Source organism: Muscardinus avellanarius, assembly GCF_963383645.1.
Source record: "Muscardinus avellanarius genome assembly, chromosome: 12".
Taxonomy (NCBI): domain Eukaryota; kingdom Metazoa; phylum Chordata; class Mammalia; order Rodentia; family Gliridae; genus Muscardinus; species Muscardinus avellanarius.
The window spans coordinates 102,362,109-102,384,566 of record NC_137798.1 but is presented as its reverse complement, the minus strand read 5'-3'; the positions used below and the strand labels follow the sequence as shown (position 1 = coordinate 102,384,566).

Sequence of the window (22,458 nt, the reverse complement as noted above, 5' to 3'; positions counted from 1 at the left end):
ACTTTTTGATAGTGTGGTAAAAACATTGAACTATTTTAGTAAAAGGCGTAACAAGACTGTGACAGTGTATACTTTGAGCTAGATAAATAAAGGCCTCTTTGCGAGCCTCCTGGCTGGTTGCTCACTGCTCATCTCCGTGGGCTGGGCTGGGGGGCGAGGGGCGGGCTGTGGCCCCAGCACTTTCCCTGGACAGCTGGCCCCGGGTGGAGGCCATGGGGAGGACCGGCCACCCAGGCCAGTCTGTCTGAGGAGCCCGTGTTCTACATAGGTGCTGGAAAACACCAAACAAAAGTAGGCGCAGGCGCAGGCGCGGGGCGGCGCGACAGCCTGGGCGCTGCCGGGGAGCGTGGACTAGCCCAGGCGCAGCGTGCATCACGCCCAGCCACGGCCCTGCCTTCCACCCACCCACCCACACACACACGTGCACGCGTGCACACACACGCCCAGGGGTCTTCAGAACTGAGTTTATTTGGATAGTTGAAGGAGTCATTTGTAACCAAGATGGACTTCACAGTATGTTGTTACATTCACTTAAAAAATATATCTCTATGTACAGGAATTTGCAAATAGATGTAAACATACATTACGTTCCAAGTACATTTCCCTTCTTCTCCCTGGAGGAAAAAGAAAAAAGCCATCCAACAAGGCAACCCCTTCAAAATGTTTTAATACAAAGGACGCAAGCATCTATAAATCAAAAAATGGTTCACTTGACCTCTGGCTACCGTGGGAGACGCTCTGACAACACGGCAGCGTGGCTGCAGATGGGCCCGGACTGTCACAACCGAGTTCCCAGGAAAAGAGGCACGGTTTCTAGAAGGAAAGTACTCCTTACTGAGGCTATGTAGGAGCCAATATGGCTGGTTCGCATCGTCACCAGTATAAGTAACCCTGTGCAGGACTCCACATTCGGGGAAGCCAGGAGGGCCCACCTCAGCTGTCTAGCATTATTACTCACGGTGCCCTGCTGCCTGCTCACTTAACTATTCAAGTTGATAAGGAAAGCCTGCTGGAGGGCTATCTCATCCAGGCCGCCCTCCCCAGCCCGCCCACGGGGGGCATGCCGGGTGGGGGGATGGGTGGGGGCACAGGGGGCTGTCCTCCGGGAGGGACGGCAGGCGGAGGGTAGCTGGCCGGTGGCAGGCCCAGGCCCGGGGGAGGGTGGGGTGGGACCGCGTGAGTGGGGGGCAGGCGCGGTGGTGGGGGCGGGAAATTGGGGTTGTAGGTGGGGGGCGGCGGGGGGTAGCCCGGGGTAGGGGGTGGGATGGCAGGCGGGGGGAAGGAGGCGGGGGGCGGGGGCACAGGTGGTGGCGGGTTGGGGGGGTACACATGGGGGTGGTAGGGAAGGTGTGCGGGCGGGCCGTAGGCGGGGGGCAGGGCGCCGTAGGAGGGGCCCTCCGTCTTCATCATGGACTGCAGGCTCTGGTAGCCCTCTCCAGACATGTAGGAGCTGGTGGTGGACATCCCGGTCATGTAGCTGGAGGGCGGCGGTGGCGGGGGCCTGTGCGGCAACGGCGGCGGCTGGTGCACAGGGGCTGGGTGCGCCGGGGGAGGGATCTGAACTTTGGGGAGGTCGCTGGCATCCACAGGGCCAGGTGGCTCGGCCTCCCCTAAGGCGGCGGCGAGGGGAGGCTTGCGGTCTGCAGGAGAGAGACAGGTCAGCGCAGCTGCACGGGCTTTGCCGCTTGCTGCGAAGCTGGGGGTCAGAGGCCGGCGGCAGGGCCCAGGCCACATGCACCATGCCCATTACGGGCTGCCTGGTGGCGGCGCTGACCCCAACCCTAACCCTAGGGCCGTCCACAGGGGCAGGGCTGTCTCCAGCCAGCCCCTGCTCTGGACACAAACTAGTGTGGATGTATGTTCCTCCAGCTTTCTGCGGGTTGTCTCTCGGCCCAAGAGTTGGTCAGATGAATAAGGTGGTGTCTAAGAGCCCCCATCAAAGTAGCACTTTGGTTCCATTTCTTCCAGGGCTGAGTGCCTGCGTGCGTGTGCACACGCGGTGTGCAGCTGGAGGGCAGTCCCTCCTGCCAGGCTGCACAGCCTGGGGCCCACACTGCCTTCTCCCAAAGCCTTATCCAACATGTCAGACCCTTGGAAAAGGACATCAGACCCCTCTTCCTAACAGGCAGCCCAACACAACACTGCCCTTTCCTAAGGCAGACAGAAAGAGCACAGAGCTCTCGGTTACAGCGAACACCACAAGGAGGCAGGTGGCCATGGACAGGGCTCCCCGCTCCCTAAGGGGGCCCCGTAGCGAAGGGGCCTGGCGGGCCACGCCCACCACACCCAAGGCGCAGAGGATGCAGGTGTCTGTGGGCCAGCGGCACCATGCGGTAGTCACGCTGATGGGATTTCTCAGCCTCCCATCAGGGACCTTGCCTCGGTTCTGGAAGCCGAGTAAAAAGTCAGAGTGCCACCTCTTTTTAATTTGTCCAACTGCACTCCATGCCCGCCTGGTCACAAACATGCTCGTCCACCCTCAAGAAACCTGCTCCTGCAATGTGCAGCCCACCCGCTTTCCCGTCGCCAAAGCCGCGCGGCACCCTTGTCTGTGGTCACACTGAAATGGAGCTCCTCCTGCCCAAGCGCCCTCTCTGCTGACATCTAGCGGCCACGAATGGCCTCGAACTGCCCGGAATGCCACCTTCACCTCTCCCACCCTGGGGTCTTTTTTTTTTTTTTTTGGTGGTGCTGGGGATGGAACCCAGGGGCATTCTACCTCTAATCTACACCCCCAACCCCATTTTTTACTATATTTTAAACAGGGTCTCCCTAAGTTGCAGAGGGCCTAAGTAGCTGAGGCTGGCAGTGAACCCAGATCCTCCTGTCTCAGCCTCCCGAGTACTGGGATTACAAGTGTGCGTCACCACGCAGGCTTCCTTTGTCTCTAGCTGCACAGAGACTTCAGCTGCCAGGACTCCTCTGAGGGAGCTCCTGCCGCCCGGGGCTGCCAGGCTCCATTTTCCCTCCAGCCACCCCAGCGACCTCTGACTTCCCACGTGTCCCAGGCCACCTGCGCCCCCAGGGGAGCCGCCCACGCTCTGCAGTGCTGTCACAGGCGAGGTGGGGGCCAGGCATCCAGCACGGGCAGCGACTCACCCCCATGTACTGAGGACACAGAGGTTTCACGACTGCAGAATAAGCAGCCACACATTTTTTTCTTTTTGCAAACTACAAATTAGACCCAGGGATGCTCTGCCACCAAGCTATACCCCTGGCCTTTTTTGAGACAGTCTCGGTAAGTTGCTGCTGCTGGCCTTGATTTGCAATTCTATGCAAGTCTTTTTAAGCAAGGTTTAGGAGGATTTGGACATTGTGGGATTCAGCTTCACATAGAAAATGAAGCCTCTATTCTCTCAGAGTGTGTAAGACCACTATGACTGAGCAGAAAGCAAGCTAGCAGGCTGCGCTCTGGCACACCTCCCCGAGCAGCGTTAACCACGGCTCCGGCTCACTGGGCCAGTTAGCGCCTCAGATCCGAGGCGGCAGTCTCTGGGATATCTACCCGGAAGCGCTCCTCCCTCGCGTTGGCCCCAGGGCCAGGCTTCAGCCTCTGAAATGACGCTCCTCTGCCTCGAGTGCTCACGTGCACCGCTGAGGCCTCTATGCCCTTGAAAGCAACATGTATGGCATCCTGCTGGACCAGGACAAATGCTCATCATTCACAAGACTTTGCTTTCCTAAAATTCATTGATCTTGTGTCGTTCGGCGTTTCTAGACACAAGAGGTCATAGAATACTAGATAGACCGAGGTCGCCAACACCTGCAAGGTGCCTGGCCTACGAGGCCTACAGCCCTTGAGAGCTCCTTGCCTCCAGCTGTGTGGGCACAGTGCCCTTGCCCAGGCTCCCCAGGACCCGGCGTGAGCAGGCACTTACCTGGAGGTGGGTGGGCCGGAGGCAGTGGGGGGTGAGTGGTCTCCATCTTGGGGATTTTAGGTGGTGGTGGTTCTAAAAAGAAACAGTGGATGAAAAAGCCACTCACCTCTCTACATGTAAATAAACACATCATAAAGAGAAACCATTGTCAGAGACTTCACTGGGAGGGAAGAACAAAATGGCCAAGGCCTCGAGGGCGAGGTGAAGGCCCCAGCCAAGCCACCATGTACCCTGGGCCCGTCAAAATCACACCTGGGATACTTCCCTCCCGGAGACAAGGCCGCTCATGGCTTCCTGCCGGCCCGTTCCCCACGCTCGAGCTTCCTCAAGCTCCTCCTGAGCATTCAGAACAAGTCCTTCCACAGTGTAGGCAGCATGGTGATGTCTCCAAGAACACCAAAGCCCTGAGCAGCTATGTCCCGTCACCAAGCCCCTGGGTACACACAAGAGAATTATCTACCTTTTCAGTCTGATTCAGACCTATCTGGCTTACTACTCTGAAGTACCGCTGTCTGGCTGGTGACGGAGGCCACAGGTGACAGCAGCGCCGAGGGAGGGCGCGGTGCCTCTCCAGGCAGAGGAGCCAGCCTGCACTCCGGCTCGGGCCCTGTGTTGCCAACCTCCCCGATCTCGAAACTAGGTCGCGAGGACAGGATCCAGGAGCCCCAGCTCCTGCTTAGAGGGCGAGGGCAGCGTGCAAGGCACCGTCCTGCTTTCTCCTGCAGCTGTCGTCCTGAAGCTGTGTGTGTGTGTGGCACTGGGGGTTGTGGCCAGGAGCATCCTACCTTTGACTTATGCCTATTTCACTTTTTAGTTTGAAACAGGGTCTAGGTTGCAGAAAGTCTCACTAAATTGCTGAGGCTGGCTACAAACCTGGGATCCTCCCATCTCAGCCTCCCAAGTGCTGGGATCATAGGCATGCGCCACCACTTGGAACTATCTAACCTGGCCTGGTTCTGTCACCACTGCCCAGAGCCTCCTCTGGCACTACTGACCACAGTCTCTTGGTCGCTTCTGTCTCTCAAGCTGAATTCCAGGTTCAGGGACCTCTCTTCCTTACCCTCCTCTCTGTAGAACAAGCCCGTCTGGTTAATCTACATTCCCAGCGTCTCTCCGTGACCCCACAGCCCTGGCGCCACACCGCCTCCCGAGACCCTCCGGCCTCACATGTGCCCTCCGACTCTGCTGGCTGGGTCACTCTGCCCCAGCTGGGAGAGCCAGGCATCTTCATCAGGGCTGCCTGGAGTGGTGGGAGAGCCACACATGCACAGTTTTAACTAACAGCCATGTCAAAAATAATAAAGCGTTGAATCTAATTTTAACGGTATTTTATCGAACCTGCTAAGTGGCAGCCCGAGCCCACTGCTCTGCCTGCACTGGCCTGCTCAGAGCCCGCGACCCGAAGGGCTCAGCTTGGCGGGGCTCCCCCTTATGGCTCCTGGCCCCCTGTGCCTGCCCCACCAGGTCCCACCTAGGTGCCTGCAGGCTGCCCCCATCTCCAACCTCCGCTCTACCTCCTGTCGTCAGGGCCTGATCTCGGATGAGCTCTGCCTCTGCCATCCCCCTGCTCTAAAAGCCTCAACGGCTCCCACGGTCTCGAAAATCCACACCCCAGGCGGACCTGACACAGTCCCGGGGAGACTGAAAACCCCTTCAGTCCTCTCGACAGCCATCCCTTTCTGCCCCTCGCCCCTGTGCTTGCACCTCCCACTCGGTGCTCAGCGGCCAGGCCTCCCCAGGGCCCACGGCGCTTTCCTGCCTCGCTCATGGAAGCCCACGTGGTGGGGACAACAGCCTGCTCGTGTCTGCACTTCACACCTGCCAGTGTGGAGCTACAACTCTGCCTGCACCGAACTCAGCATTCTCCCAGAAGATGCTGAGAAAAATAGGGCTTTTTCATAAGCTCTCCTAACAGTTTCATGAATAATTCTCTGGAACAAAGAACTAAGCAAGAAAGAAACAGAAGTGAGCGAATAAGGCACATGCCTTCAAGGTTCAGCATGATGGGTGGACTAACACAAATATTTTAAGTTTTAATTTGGGCCCTGCAAATGTGGGAAAACCCCTGAGTTCAAAGAGGCTTGGCTCCCAGGAGGGACCGCACAGCTCTGGGCCCGGGCTCCTGCCGTCAGGTTGAGGACAGCGCTCTTGTGGCCTTGACCCGTCTGTGGGCAGGGGTAACACGCCTCCCAGAGGGACACGGCTGCTACGGCCCCACCCCCAACTGTCATTTGGTTCCTGAGCACATTTTTACTGTAGCAATACCTTTTGTCAAAGTACAATCTAAAAATATATCCTAGTGATAAACACAGAAGACAGTGTGCTTTTTCTGGCAGACAGGGGAGGTTTTTGATGAGCTCTAAGATTAGGTTTTAAGGTTAATCGACACTTGAAAAGAAACAATGTCGACTAAGAATTTAAATGAAACAAAAGTTTCACAGAGACAAAACTAAAAAAATCGGAATAGGAAATTACCTGCTGCTTTGCTCTCTTCTTTGGGAGAAACCACCTGTTACAAAAGAGAACACGTGGCTGTGAAACCTTTGTGTGCTCCAGGCCCGCAGCACCTCACAGAGCATGTCGCTCTCCCCCCTCTCCCGCCAGACAGAACGACCCTGCAGTGAGCTCTTAGCACGAAAGCTGCCCTGGATCCACCTGACCCCCGGCTCGCTGATGTACACACACCCCACCTGGCACCCTCTGGGGCTCCGCAACGACAAATGGCTTCCTCCAGCGGCCAGGATGCTACCACGGGGGCAACAGCTCGTGCTCCGTGGCCAGGAGTGATCATAAATACTCGGTCACTTAAAGAGCTGAACCCAAGGAAGAGGCCAGAAGACACAGCTGTGTTCCAAAAGTCAGGACCACCGGGCTGGAGGAGCCGGGCCGCAATGACCAGTCAGGTTTCGTGCTGGTGGCTGGCACAGGACAGAGCCTCCTGGTGCCGGGAGGCCATCAGTTCTCAGGCCCCACCAGTGCACAGCCTGACTGTGATGAGCCATGACGGTACGCAGACACGTAGAGCGCCCTGGAAAGCCACTTACCACGGCCCGCTTGGCCGGCCGGGGCGGACTGGGCTGCGGGGAGGGCTTCTTGGGCTGCTGCGCTGGCTGCTGCGCTGGCTGCTGCTGGGCCGAGGGCTGCGTGTCCCTCTGCGGTGGTGGGGCCGGCTCGCAGCCTTGAGGTGGGTGTGGCTGCTGCGCTGGCGGCACTTGGGGTGCAGGCTGAAGAGATGGGGGCTGCTGCAGCTGATGGGGGGCGTGATGAGGCATCTGCTGCTTTCCTTGTGAGTAGAGATCCAGGATCTGGTGGCAGATATCTGAGCGACAGCCAACCATCGCACTTAGCAAATGGCACGGTGAATCAGATCCTACCTAGTAAACGCAGCTCCGTTGCCCTATTTGGACGGGCAGGCAAGGAGCACGTCTGCAACAGGCTTACTTGTTGTGGCCAACACTGGGCTGTAGGGTTAGTTCACTAAAAATATGTGCTCGCAGAGTAAAATTAAATGAAAACTAGAGAATTTAATTACAGATGCTTCTGAAAAATGGCTTACAGATACCTACTAGGGAAAAAGCATTCTTGGGAGCCAGGGTTTCCAGGGAAGGGTAAAGATAGAACACTCTCATAAGGAAGCGGGGCATGCTCAGTACCTTCCAAAACGTCAACAGGGACATCTTGAACGAACTGCTCCCACCACCTCCTATACATGGGCTTGGAGGTCCACTCCTGTATTTCAAATTTGCACAAGCGTCCTGCGAGGTACATCACCGCCACGGCTATGATCTCTGGTTCCCACTGCAGCGACAAGGTGGTGCAGAGGCTAGTTCAGCAAGAAAAGAAAGAGAAAGAACTACTGAATTGCATAATCTAACATTCACGGTTAAGCAACGCATGAAGGCCAGGTGTCACGCCAACTACTACACGGCAGCCTGCTTATTTAATCACTGAAATGTGACTAAAATACTCTAAACAAGGGTTAAATCAGCGATGAGGACATGTTTGTACACACAAGTTTTTTACCCCAATATGTTGTATGAATATAATGCACCAATAAAAAAAAAAATACTCTAAACAAGAAAGTCTTTAGATACTAAAGGAAGACCTTGTAGTTGTCTCTTAAGCAATCAGAACAATTCTAGCATATTAAAAATTGCTGCATTATTACAAGAAGATTGGTTGATGCATGGATTAAATCAACATGTGTACCTGTCATTTACAAATGTCCACGCCATTTGAACCAACTTTTGAATTTTGTTTTTATCACCTAGAAACGAAGAAAAAAGGCAAATTAATACAAATGGAGTGGAGGGAAGAGCTCAAAGCAGCGGCGAGCATTCACCCGGGCCTGCTGTGCGTCAGCACAGCTAAGAGCTTGCTTCCTGGAAGCAAGGACAAAAGACGCGGGTCCAGGTCCTACACCTTGCTCTTTCCACACAACCTGCACTGAACCACCATTTATGGAAAACCTGGCTCTGAGGCTAATTTTATTAGTCTATTTAAAAAATTCTGACTCATTTTCCTGCCTCCTATCACTTGGCAACTGGATGACAGAGCTGTTTATACATAAAAGGAAACAGCATTACGGCCACACTGTTGGACTATCTGCGCCAGTGCTGTCTTGGGCACGTAATACATCCAGCTTTCTATTTTCCTCTTTCGAGAAGAGATCTGAGTAGCACCAAATTAAAGACTAGGCTTCAGGATGGAAAAGGCCTTTTGAAAACTTCTTTTTCCTTACCTTTAAGTTGTTTTGCATATTTGAGTAGGAACTGATATGGATGTTCCACCTGTAAATCAAACTTTATGGTCTGTAGTAGGATTCTCTCCAGAACCATTACTTCTTCCTGAAAATAACAAGATCATTGTTAGAATCAGTTTTCAAACAACATTAAAAAAAAGTGAGCTTTCTTGTCTATTTATTCTATTATCCTCTTTTCAAATTATACTTTAGCGACTGTTCTATGCTCCATTTCTCCTCTCTCCTCTCAGGCTGACAGTGATAAAAATATAAAATAGGTCTGAGAGTGTAGCCCGGAGGTAGAAGGCCCCTGGGTTCCATCTCCAGTACCACCAAAATATAAATAAATAAATAAATAAAAATAAAATCTTTCAGTTTTTTAATAGAGCTCCCCAAGTTTCTAGGTTTACCCTTGGCTCTTTTATTTTCCTGCCATTGTGAATGGCACCTCCTCTTTCTTATACTCGCCCTAATTAGGGTCTGTAAAAACATACTTCCTGAGTTCAACCACCAGAAGCCCAACAAGACACAGCACTAAAGACAAAAGTCAAGACACTGCACAGTGTCTTGAACAACAATTAGAACTGTCTGTCTGGCATCACAGAAGGGCTTTTTAAAGGACTGAAAAGTCTCATCACTAACAGACTACAAACACATGAGCCCTGTAGTGGCTGGTTTTCCTTCTCAAGTAACAGCATTACTGCATTACATAATGACTTATTATTATTTTTTTTTCCCCCTAAGGTCTGATCTTTATTTGTTACACTTTAAAATTCTTATTTTTGACTGGACTCAGACTTAGAAGTAGAAGCTCTCAGGAGGGACAGCTTGCGTCTCTTGGCAATCTGTTCCTGGCGTTTTTCTTTGGCTTCCTTCATTCTCTTGGCCAAAAGTTTAGCATATTCTGCAGCCTCTTCCTTGTTTTTCTTAGTACGCTGTTTCTTCAGAGCAATACGCCGGCGTTTGTGTTGCAGGACGCGTGGAGTAACAAGACGCTGAATCTTAGGTGCTTTGGTCCTGGGTTTCTTACCTTCCTTATTTAAGGGCTTTCTGACAACATATTGGCGGACATCGTCTTCTTTAGAGAGATTGAAAAGTTTTCGAATTCTGCTGGCTCTTTTGGGCCCCAGGCGACGAGGCACAGTGGTATCCATCAGTCCAGGAATATCCTTCTCTCCTTTTTTTACAATAACCAAGTTGAGAACGCTCAGATTGGCATCCACAATGCAACCCCGAACAGATTTGCGCTTTCTCTCTCCAGTTCTCCTTGGTCTATAGCAGGAATGCCCCTTACTCAGCAGTAGGCGAACACGGCCGTGGGTCAAGACACCCTGCTTCATGGGGAAACCTTGTTTGTCGTTCCCACCACTGATTCGGACCACATAACCCTTCCATTCTTCACCCAGAGCATCAGCGGCAACTTCTGTGGCCATACGCTTCTCGTAAAATGTACAAAGTTTGCGTTCATCGTCCACTTCAATGAGTTTCTGGCAGCCAGTGGCTGGGAAGGAGGTATTCAGCTTCATCTTGGCGCAGCTGCCATAATGACTTATTATTCTAAACGGCATGGCAAGACTAAGGGTTTTCTTGACTAGTTTTCCAAGTGGTCTTGCATGAAAGCTTCTGAATAGTATAAAGATTCTGTTACCTTTTTTAGATTCTTATTGTTAACACCTGTTTCCCAGAAGCAGATTCCCTCTAAATTTAGAAACAAGCTTGACCGGTCATGCCAATGGCTTTCAGGCTGTGGTCCACTAGGGGCCTGCCCTGCCCTCCCTTCCTCTTTCAAACATTCAATCAATGGAGTGATTATAGATCTCTGCAAAAACCGTTCTTCACGAAGCCACCTGCAGCCCTTGCTTGTCTGGACCCAGGTAGAAAGGTCTCAGAGCACCTTTTATCTATTTATGTTTTGGTGTTACTGGGGATCGACCCCAGGGACACTCTAACTCTGAGCTATACTCCCGCCTTATTTTATTTTCAATTCTGAAACGGGGTTGCACTGGGCTGCCGAGAGTCTTACAACACGCTGAGGCTGTCCTCAAACCTGTGATCTTCCTGTCTCAGCCTCCCAAGTACTGGGATTACAAACATGCACCACCATGCCGAGCTTGCCACAGCGCCTTTAAAAGATCTTTCAAAGACAGCATTTACTACTATTCATGATTAGATAGTTATTAGTGGAACATCTGATTTAAAATCTATCCTGCACTAATCTTTAAAATCTTTAACAGCAAAAAACCCTATCTGTTTTGCTAAGTGTTTTATGTCTAATGTTTAACATCGTGGCTGAAACAAACTATCTGAATACATGAGAAATTCTTACTCCTGGGGAAAACTGCACACTAGGCAAAGCGAGTGACAAGGTGAGAAGCCGCGACTACTCACCGTTTGCTCCCCGCACTTATGTCCCCCTCAAATGCCCGCCCTTCTCTCTGCCGAGGGCAGTGTCCCCACGACTTCTCTCCCAGCCCCAGGCCCAGGACGTCCTCCTCTGGCCCCTCCTCCCCAGGCCGTGTCTGGATGCGCACGGTAAGAGGACGGGCTCAGGGCTTAAGAGCGTGACTATGCCCTCTTCCCTACTTTCTGGGCCACTGCATCTGCAGAGCTTCGCCTCGCCGCGCCTGGATGTGGCCTTGGCTTCCTGACTTCCCGAGCCAGCAGGCAGAGGCTGAAAGCAAAGGGCTAGGCCAAAGCACCCAGGACAGCGCACCCAGCTGCTGCCCCCAACCCCCGGCCTGTGTGACTCCTTGTCCTCAGTCCCAGCTCATCAGCCACCAGGTTCATCTGCCCAGCGACCGAGGCTTCACGGAGCATAGTATGTCCGTCCCGACATCCGGACCAGTCAAAGCAAGATGTAGGATCTCACTACTTTGTAAAATAACTCAAATACCTATGGGTGTAAAATCATTTTGATGGCTACATTATTTCATAAATTGCATTACTGATTATTGTTAAAACAAGTTTCTAATAGTTTCAAACCTTTATAACAGGTTAATGGATTTATAATTAAGTCCAAGGGACAGAATTACCAACACCGACATACTCACAAGGCATTACTATTATTACAGCCAAAGTATATACTCAAGTCCTGTGGGGCTCTGTTAACTCACACACGCATCCTGCTGGGCAGCAGCAGGGTAAGTGCCGGGGAGGACACAAGCTGGTAAGGGGAGCGGGACCATGAGGGGCCGAGCCGCACCTCCTTGGCTCTGACTCACCTGAGATCCCGAGTTTCCCTGTGTCATTAGTTTGTCATTTATTCAGCCAGTATCGATTGAATTTTTCTGTCCAGCTACTGTACCAGGCATTAGACGGACAATCTTTGTTCTCTCATAGATCCTAATAACTGAGAAGGGGAACGACTTCTCTGTGTGATTATTTGATAAAAATCTAATGGAAACTTAAATGTAGAGTGCAAAGTGCAAGAAGTCAATCTAAAAAGGGTGCACACACTAGGAGCCCAACTCTCTGACACTCTGGAGGCAGTGAGAGATGGCTGAGGGGAAGGGCGGGCAGGCCACGCACGGGCTACATCATAGCATAGCCACGACAGCGGACGCGTCCTGCACATGTCCATTCCACAGAATGCATGAAACCAAGACGGACCCTTCATGTAAGTACTGCGGAGCGTGGCGGTGTGCCAAGCGGGCTCATCAGTTGTAACAAGCGGGTCGCTCCAGCGGGGTGCCACAACAGGAGGCTGTGTGCTGTGGGGCGAAGTGCACTCAGGAACTCCCTGTACCTTCCTCTTAATTTCGCTATGATTAACCTAAACCTGCTCCAAAAATGCTATTAACTTATAAGCTATGACCAATGCTATGAAGATAGTGAACAATGCTATGGGTTACAAAACGGGGCTCTGATGAGAATGGGGGTGATGAAACAGTCCCGGGCCCCCAAACCGGCATTTTCGTAACATGATAGAAAAAAGCATTTGCTGACATTACCTCGATCTGCGAGGAAGCAGCAAGATGAAAATTACAACCAGTATTGATCTCTGGGGCATCTGAAAAGGCCGATCCCTTTGACACGCATCCAAAGAAAAGGACACAGCTGCGCCTGCACTTGTCAACCTAAAGCCAGCTGGACACATGGCCCTGGCCTCCCGGCTGAGCCCAAGGACGAGCGTGGACGGCAAGGAGAGGATCGCCGCGCACACCCCAGTGTGCTGTGCTCTTACGGTGCTCAGGATGCAGCTGGGCACACAGGAAGCTCCAGGTAAGTGCAGGCTACACATCTCCCCTCCTGTTTTACAAAGCAGAGTGCCTTCTACATAAGGCCCTGCGGGATCTCAAGGTCCTGGCAGATAAGGGGACACGGCCTCTGCTATCACAAGGCATCAAGATGTGTGTGGGGGCTGGGGGTGTTACTGGGGGTTAAAGCCAGAGGCATTCTACCTTTGCACTATACCCCAGAACTATTTTATTCTTTATTTTGGAAAAAGGTCTCACTAGGCTGATGAAAGTCTCAGTACTTGCTAAGGTTGCCTGCCAACCTGCGATCCTCCTGTCTCAGCTTCCCAGGTACTGGGATTCCAGGTGTGCACCACCACGCCTAGGAACAAATCAAATCTGAAGAAAGGAAGTAACGATTCTTACCTTTGGGTCATCTCCAAACTGGCCAAACTGCACATCGTTTAATAAACTGCGAGCTGTTTTGATGATATCTTTACATTTTTTGGGTGTTTCTTCTACTTTCCCAGCCAGAAAAAGACAACAAGCTCCCGTCACCTGAAGGGAAAACAAAAGCTCTTTGGATTTTTGCCGGCAAAGATGGCTCAGGAGCAGATGCAAGGATTCTGACCTTCACAATACCTCTCCTACCCCCCTCCTTCTCATGAGTTCTCTGAGAGTCTAACAGCTGGAAGGAAATTTTGCACCTACAAATAACTTGCTTTATAAACTTTACAATCTAACTTTCCCAGCGGTAAGGGTAATTGCCTAGCACGAGAGGCCTTGGGTTTAACCTTCGGCACTGACAAACGAAAACAAAAACAGAACAAAAGTAAACTAAATTAAAATTTAATTATCGTGATAAGTGTTGTACAAAGAGAATACCAAAAAGTAAATAGTCACAGCGATGAGCTTCCTTTTTATATATTCCGATATGAAAAACAACTTTCTGCGCAGTAAGCTTTGCTATGGAATGTGTGCATGCAGCCAGACATGTCCACCTCTGTACCACTGGCCACACTTTCCTTCCTCCGGGGTCGGAGTGTGCCCCGGGAATCACCCATGTGGTGGTGCTGGGAGGCGACCCTCTCGTGAGCGGGCCTGCTGCCCTTGTAAGAGGCCATGGGCTGTCAGCACCTCACTGAGGGCTGAGAGGCGAACCTGGCACGACAGATGACCCGGTCTAGAGGGGTTTTGCTCAGCGGCCTGAGTGGAGGCCGTTCCTCCTAGTTGCCTTCAGCCTTCTGCAGTCTGACGCGCGCTCGCTCCTGCCTCTCCTAGCTCACGCGGACACTTAGCACCCCACTCTCCCCACACAGTTTGGATGACGCCGCCTGTCAGGCACTCTGCCAGAAACCAGAGCCGCTTCGCTCCTTCCTCCTTCCCAACCTGGATGGAGCCCAGAGGCACTCTACGTCTGAGCTACACCTCCAGCCCTACTTGATTTTTTTATTTGGAAACAGGGCCTCACTAAGTAACCTGTGCACCTGTCTTCCTCCTATCTCAGCCTCCCAAGTACTGGGATTACAAGCTTGTGTCACCATGTCCTGTACCGTCTCCTTCTTAAAGAACTTCACAAGCTGGTAAGGAAGATAAGAATATAAATCAAAGTAAAATCTTAGCAAAAACCCAACAAAATGACCTTCCTGCCAAGCTTGTCGTCTTCATTTGAATCACCTGCTGCCTGCCAGGGTGAAGCGTGCCTGGCCTGGCGTTCAAGGTCCCCGCGGCCTGACTGGGCCCACCCCGTCCCGGGCCTCGCCACTCCTTCCCTGCCAGATGGAGCCCGTGCGTCCCTGCATCTGCTCCGGCCCCACTGCTCCTGCTGCCCCGGCCTCCGGGCACGCCTGCCTCTGTGCAGCTGAGCCGCGCCGCCTGCCTCGCACGCTCCTCCACCCCAAGCCCAGGCTCCCTACTGTACGACGGCCTCGTGTAAGCCCAGCTGTATCTGGGACGGTGACGAGGAAGCGTGCTTTTATACAGAGCGATACAACTATGCTTCCTATTCCTTTTTTCTTTTTAAAAAAGAAATTGGAGATTAGCTGGAAAAAGCAAAATTCAAACTTGATGTTTCTATACGGCATAGCATATACCATATAAAATAAACGCTCTCTGGAAAACATGGCAGAAAGAGCCGGTCATGCCTCCTCGCGGGACGGAGGGACTGGCGAGGTGCCAAGGAACGGCAGTGAGCTGACACTTACGTAGCGCGGGAACTGCTTGAACGAGTGAAACATGTAGAAGCGGTGGAAATAGATGATCCCGGTGGCCAGGGTGTCGTAGTGCCTGCCGCGCTGTTAAGGGTCTTAACAGACCAAGCCAGGTCGTGTGCGCTTGGTTAGATGAAGAGAAACAGCAGAGGCAACAGAACAGCAGCAGCACGGCAAACAAGGCCGCGGCGCGCAGGCAGGCGGAAGGAAGCGGGACTCGTGAGAACCGGCACTCGGAGGCCATGGTTCTGCCAAGCCCCGGGAACATTCTGCTGCGTCTCAGCGGTTGCTGCTTTCCTTCCTGGGCGAGCACTATGCCCAGTGGCTGAGTCTACACAGGGAAAACAGCCCGGTTGTAAGAACGGGAACGAACAAACAAGAACAAAGCCAGCGTGGTGCCGCCCGCTTGCAATCCCAATACTCGGGAGGCTGAGACAGGAGGATCTCAGGTTTGAGGCCAGCCTTGGGATTTTAGTGAGGCCCTCGGCAACTCAGTGAGACCATTTCAAAATAAAAGAGGAGCCGGGGTGGTGGCGCACGCTTGTAATCCCCGCGCTTGGAAGGCAGAGACAGGAGGATCACGCAGGTTCAAAGCCAGCCTCGCTGGCTTAAGAGACCCTGTTTCCAAATAAAAATATATTAAAAAATAGGTCTGGGAGTGTAGCTCAGAGGTAGAAGGGCCTCCAGGAACCCCAGTACAACCACCACCACCACCACCAACAACAACAACAAAATAAAATGAAATAGGGCTGGGGGTGTGACTCAAAGAGAAACAATGGTCCTGGGTTCAAGCCATAGTACCATCAAGAGAAAAAAAAGCGTCCTACTGCAGAGAAGTGACCATACATTCTGCCTACAGTATCTAATTTAATCATGGGGACTATGTATAACAGATTCTGAGAGAATGAGGATACAGCCCCAAGCGCGTGCCCACATCGAAGATGAAGCGGGCCCCCTCGCGGCGGTAGCGGGCCTCCGTGGCCGGGTCGAGTCCTTCGAGCTGCGATGGAGTGTGAGCTAGGTCTTTCTTATCCCAGTACCAACATGGTTTTGTGTGGTCCAGGTTTGCTGACGTTACTGAAGGGCTTGAATTTTCTTTATTCTCCTTCATTTATTGAAGTAGACCTGTTCTTTCCAAAGGATCACTTGACAATGTCAGAATCCTAAGAGAAAGAGAAAAAGATGCAGAGGTGGAAGGGATGCCACACCCTAATCCTAATCCTAAGTGACCGCCATCACCAAAGGGCCTGGTGCTGCTCCAAGTTCTCCACAGAAACTACGGCGCTGCCTGGCGGGCACAAGCCGTCAACACACAGCCCCAAGTGACTTCAGTACCAGGGACCCCAGGACTCATGGCTGCTTTGAGGAAGAGCTTTTCTCCCCTTCTGGAGAGCGCCCCTCTAGACTGCGTTCTTCAGTAGAACCCGGGCCTTTCTTAATCCCCTGCAAGTGTCCTTGTCCCCACAGTATCCCCTCCCCTATCCAGCACCCCAAGATGCCCTCTGTAGACCAGGTGACCCCACCAGGCACTCCTGCCTGTAAAGCCACGGGGTTACCAGTCACTGCCCTGAGCAGGACAGGCCAGGAATGAGGTTTCCACGACAAGCTGGCCAGGCCGGGAGAAGCGGTGTCTCATATACTGCCGACAGGGCTCAAGAGTCCACCTGTCAGAGGGGACGCTGGCAGCACCCGGCACCCCACTTAGGAACCTTCTCTGGAGACACAGGCATCATAGACGCACCATCGTGCTAGATGGTCCACTGCAGTGTGACTCATGAAGGCAGCTCTGCAAACAACCAGACACCACAGCAGGGGCCGGCTGAATGAGCAGCGGCGGGACGCGGCGGTGAGGGCCACACCTCCGCCAGGGCTGGCTGGAGAGGCCTCTTGGCCAGCAGACGGGGGCCGGTGCCCATGGACGCGGGCAGCCAGGCAAGAAGGAAGAGAACTGCTCTTTTCTCGCCCCCACCCCCAAACGTAAAAAAGGGAGAGAACAGGATGGAAAAGACAGAGATGGGAACAGGAATTCACCGACGCTTTGACTCCTTAAGAAAACATTTACAAGAGTTATAAAGACGGTAGCGTTCTGTCTATGCCCCTGGCTCAGCTTCCTCCAAGTTGACATCTTACATAAATGCGGTACTAAGAAATCAACTTTGGTACAACACTGACTAAATAAACGACAGCTCTTACTTGGGTTTTTAATGTTCCCACAACCTTTCTGTTTTCAGTAGTGTCCTACCTAGGACACAACACTGCACCTAGGTGGGCTCTCTCCTCAGTCCTGCCTCTCCTAACTCACAAGTCCCGCACTCTTTCCCGGCTTTTCCTGACCCTGCCAGTTCTGAAGAGCACTAGGCAGGTATTTTGCAAAGTGACTCTTGATTTGTGTCTGGTGTTCTCCCGTGGATGGAACTCAGGGAAGAATGCTAGAGGTCAAGTGCCCCCCATCCCAGCATATGGGGATGCGTGCGTGCAGGTGACAGCAGAATGACTTTCACTGCTGTTAACCGTGACCTCTTAAATAAGATGGATCTGCCAGGTTTTCACTGTGCATTACTATTTTTCCCTTTCTATCCTCAGAAAAAATCAGTATCTCATCATATTTGTAATTCACTATGGCACACTCGTTGGAAATCTGCTACTTTAAGATTCATTGACCTAACAGTCGTCTAGGCACCTTTTCTTTCAAATATTTGCTGAGCATTTGCTCGAAGCCTCAACAACACACCTGGGAACACAGCCAAGATCCTTGCCCACCAAGAGCTTGTGTTCTGGTAGGGGAAGCAAAGAAAAACTAAGTGGGACGACAAGAGAGCTGGCTTTGCAGGACGGAAGAATCTGATCTACAAAAACTACATATGAAGAACTTGAGAGAGATTCATGGAAACACCTGCTAGACAAACCAAGTTTCTTGAGATTCACCTATGTAGATGTAACAACTGCAAAATCATGGCGACTGACCGAAGGATGGAGAGTGGAAAAAAGGGACCCCCAGCTGGGCGTGGTGGGCACGCTTGTGATCCCCGCGCTTGGGAGGCGGAGACAGGAGGATTGCACAGGTTCGAAGCCAGCCGCGCTGGCTTAAGAGACCCTGTTTCCAAATAAAAAAATATAAAATAGGTCTGGGAGTGTAACCTGGAGGTAGAAGGGTTCCATCCCCAGTACCACAAAAAAAAAAAAAAAAAAAGGAACCCCTGACAGGACTTGATGTGTGCAGAATCAATCACCACAGGTGAGAAGGGGCGGGGCGGTCAAGGAGGTGGGAGTGGCACCGTTAACTGCACACGAAGCCAAGGGATACAGGCTTCAGTCAGAGGCAGGAGTCCACAGAGACAAACGCTAAAGGGAAATCAAAGGATAAGGAACTAAGGAAAGGTTACTCACACTGTGACTACTTGTTTTAGTGATACTGAAAACTGTGGTGATGGTTGAACAACTCTGGATATACTAAAAACTGTTCTCACACACTATAAGCGGATGATTCTGTAAGCTATATGGGTTACATCTCGATAAAGTGGATACATGTATAAAGAACAGTTTCAGATGCAGGGGGAGGGGGGCAGGAAGAAGTCCACAGTGGGTGTTAAGTGGCAAGTTTTTGTTGTTTTGTTTCTTGTCTGTGTCCAGTCCCCTACCCAAAAACTACAGGTGTGTGCAGCCAGAGGGAAAAGACCCCCTAGCAACGCAGAGTCGCCTCTGGGAGGGCCAACTGGATAAGAGGAAATGAAAAGCAGTCAGGAAGGCAGTGTGAGAAAGGCAGCTTTCTCTAAGAAAGGAAGGAAAGGCTGAGGAAGATGTCACAACAAGTGTTTGAAGGGAAAGAGGTAACTCCTCAGAGGCTCCCAGGGCACCCTCATTTTCTCTGGGAACTACGTAAGAGTGCAGGACGTCAGAGAGGACGGGGAGGTGCCGTGAAGCACAGTGAAGGGCGGCGGGCACGCACTGGCAGCGCCAGCGCTAAGTCGCCCGCGCCTGGGGAAGTGCGGCTGCGCTCTAGGACCCTCGACTTTTCAGTTGTTTGTCCGCAGGCCTGAAGTTAGACACGTTCTCATAGCAGCTCATGACTCCGGTGAAAACCAATGACTTATGAGCGCCGCAAAAGTGAAAATGTCTCCATAAAGCAGCAGCGTGTCAAGGCGTTTTAGCAACTGTCAGTGAGGTGCTTTAGCTCTATTATTTTACATGATGGCAGACGAAATGCACTTCTGACACAGAATCATGGAAACGACAGCAACGCCTGCTCCACAGTTCTACCTCGCAGGCCCTCTCCTAGCCGCAGCCTGTAGCTCTCCAGCCTTTGCTCAGACACGTTCCCAGGGGGGCCTGGCTTGGAAAGCAGCCTGGGGCACTCCTGAGGGTCTGTACCTGGTGTTCACTTCATTCCTGTATTGCTCTCATACTGGTTTATCTGCTCTTCCCCAGAGCTGCCACATTAATAGCACAAAATAATGCATAAATTCTACCCTTTTCTGTGTGCAGTGCTGCAATTAAACCCAGGGGCATTCTACATTTGAGCAATACCCCGAGCCCTATTTTTGTTTTTTATTTGGAAACAGGTCTCACTAAGTAGCTGAGACTGGGTGTTAGACTGCCATCCTCCTGTCTCAGCCTCCGAAGTGTGGGGTGGGTGTGGAGTGAGGAAGAATTCTACTTTTTGTGTGTGTGTGTGGCACTGGGGATTGAATCATGGAACATTCTACCTCTGAGCTACACCCCCAGCCCAATTTTATATCTTATTTGGAAATAGGGTTTCACTAAGTTGCAGAGGGCTTTGCTATGTCGCCAGGGCTGGTTTTGAACCTATGATCCTCCTGTCTCAGCCTCCCAAGCACTGGGATGACAACCATGTGCCACCATGCCCGGCTGAATTCTACCTTTTAACAACTCTTTGTAACTCTCACTTAGCTTCCTAAACCTTGAAAATGTACTTCCCTTTCCTACCGACTGCCTTTCAAATATGCAAAGATAATTTTTAACAATCCCTTCTCTTCTTCAGGGTAAAGAAACCTAATCATTTTAGCAACAGTTTTAAATATTTCAAGGTCACCCTTAAACATTAACAATTGAATTCCAAAGCACAGAACATGGGGGGACGGAGGCTACTAATATTCAGAAACATGCCCATCTTGTTTCCACTGAGCTGCAGCTTGCCTGCAAACTATGTTTTCTTACCCTCTTAATTTGTTATAGAGAAAATGGAGACAAGAATCCGGGCGTGGTGGCTCATGCTTGTAATCCCAGCATTCGGAGGCGGAGACCAGAGGATTGCGGTTCGTGGGCAGCCTCAGCACTTAGTGAGGCCCTCCACAACTTAGTGAGACCTGTTTCAAAATAAAGAATAAAAAATAGGGCAGGGGGTGTAGCTCAGAGGTTAAATGCCTCTGGGTTCCATCTCCAGACCTGTGAGGAGGAGGAGGAGGAGGAGGAGGAGGAGGAGGAGGAGGAGGAGGAGGAGGAGAAAATGGAGACAAGAAACAACAACCTGCTACAGTTGGCAAGTGATAGAGCCACAATCTGCCATACTTTAGAGGAAGGAAGCTACTTTGTCTCTACAGGGAACATCACACGCTAAAACCATTTTTGTCAAGATAGGTCTTCCTCTTCTTAAACAAGCACAACTGATGTGTCATAAACTTAATCACTCCTAGTAAATTTATACTTTTTCAGTTTTGACCTATTATTTCAGCCCGTAAGAACTTTCTGAATCATATAACATGCTGCTTAATTATCACTAGCTGTTTTGAGTGCATTTATTAACCCGAGGAGCTTGCTTTTTACATACTTACCTAGCCCTGAAGAAGCACTAATGGAGAGTTAGGGGCAAAGCCACAGCACCACTGCTCATCTCAGAAGTTCTCTCTCCAGGCTAATATCAACCCATTAACCAACACTTTGGACTTAGTAATTATAATGATATAACCCAATTATAGCTTATGTGAATATATCTTATCCAATGTACATTTACTGTATGTACTAGGACAGAAAGAGAGATGTATAGTTACTATGGAAACCTAAGTGGACTCAGGCCAGTCATCTTCCATCTGTCAACAACTGCATAAACTTGTAACAAAAAGAACTGTGATTTTTGTTACCCAGTTTTTTCTTATTGAAGCTCTGCTAGTTTAGAGAAATCAGCTCTCCTTTCTCAAGTTCTAACAAACTGTTTTGGCCCTCCCACCAATATTCCAAAACAGATCATTAAGTCCTTGTACCCAGCAGTCTGTGGGGTACATATAATTGCTGTCTGTGAAAACAGAGACATTTACCAGACTCCAGCCTTCTACCATTAACTACGCTTTTAGGACTCTTCAAAAGCTATGATCAATGATTTTTACAGTTTAATAAGTAATTATTCTGCTATATAATTTATTGGACCTTAAAAATATTAATTAGAATTAACCCAATTAGATATTCTTTATAATCTTCTCAATTACTCTGAATGTAAGCACTTGATTTTGTTTATCCTTTTCCAAATTTAGAGAAAACAAGCAGGAAACATTTTCCTTAGTTTTATACAAGCAGTGAACTCATACATAATCTCCTGAAACAAACTTGCTCATTTTATAGTACAAAACTATGACTTTTTTTTTTTTTTTTTTTTTTTTTTTTGCGGGTCTGGGGATGGAACCCAGGGGCATTTGACCTCCGAGCTATACCCCCTGCCCTATTTTTTATTCCTTATTTTGAAACAGGGTCTCACAAAGTTGCAGAGGGCCTCACTAAGTAGCTGAGGCTGTCCGGGAACCGCTGGGATTACAAGCTTGCGCCACCACGACCAGCTTTTTATGACCATTTTTTTTTTAATGACATTCAATTTTAGAAATAGCATTTAAAATTTAAGAACATCAACAATTGGAATTTTTAAATTGTTTGTTGGTGAAAACTACATTTTTGAAAATGGGACAGATGTTAAACACGATTTGTGTAAGGATCAACTAACATGCCTGAATAATACATCGCAAAATAATCAAAACGAGAGAAAAAGGGGACACCCCAAAAACTAGGTATCAGCGAGACTCACTAAAAAAATTAAAAGTCTTGGATAATTATTCCATTTATAGTCAAGATTACTTAACAAATACACATTATCAGGACATTCATAATTTTAACTAGAAAGTCTGTCAATATTTCTAACACCATCATTCATCCATATCTTCACTTGGCATTATAGTTTACAAAAAACGGGTAGGTGCCGGGGATTGAAAGCCCTACACCTGCCAAGCGCGGTGGCGCAGACTATAATACCAGCACTTGGGAGACTGAGACAGGAGGATCTCAGGTTCAAAGCCAGCCTCGGCTACTTAGGCTCTCGCAACTTAGTGAGATTCTGTTTCCAAATATAAAATAAAATAGGTCCTGAGGTAGAGCCCAGAGGTAAGAAGGCCCCTGGGTTCCATCCTCGAGAGAAAGAAATCAAGAAAAAGAAAGCTCTGTGCTTTCATTCTGGCAAC

The 22,458-nt window shown here is 50.5% G+C and overlaps 2 protein-coding genes across 2 annotated transcripts; both read right to left on the bottom strand.

Moving 5' to 3' along the window:
• Positions 1 to 1,017: 1,017 nt before the first annotated feature.
• Positions 1,018 to 16,115, bottom strand: CCNK (cyclin K; the record flags this gene model as incomplete). The annotated part of the gene is made up of 10 exons (XM_080707346.1): positions 1,018 to 1,640; positions 3,879 to 3,950; positions 6,354 to 6,387; positions 6,923 to 7,197; positions 7,532 to 7,701; positions 8,088 to 8,145; positions 8,620 to 8,725; positions 13,221 to 13,352; positions 14,999 to 15,080; positions 15,919 to 16,115. 10 exons carry the CDS (start codon positions 16,113 to 16,115, stop codon positions 1,018 to 1,020), a joined length of 1,749 nt encoding a protein of 582 aa, XP_080563472.1.
• On the bottom strand, positions 9,396 to 10,145 carry LOC308271232 (small ribosomal subunit protein eS6-like; the record flags this gene model as incomplete). The annotated part of the gene is made up of 1 exon (XM_080707442.1): positions 9,396 to 10,145. The coding sequence occupies one exon, from the start codon at positions 10,143 to 10,145 to the stop codon at positions 9,396 to 9,398; it is 750 nt and encodes a 249-aa protein (XP_080563568.1).
• Positions 16,116 to 22,458: the final 6,343 nt, after the last annotated feature.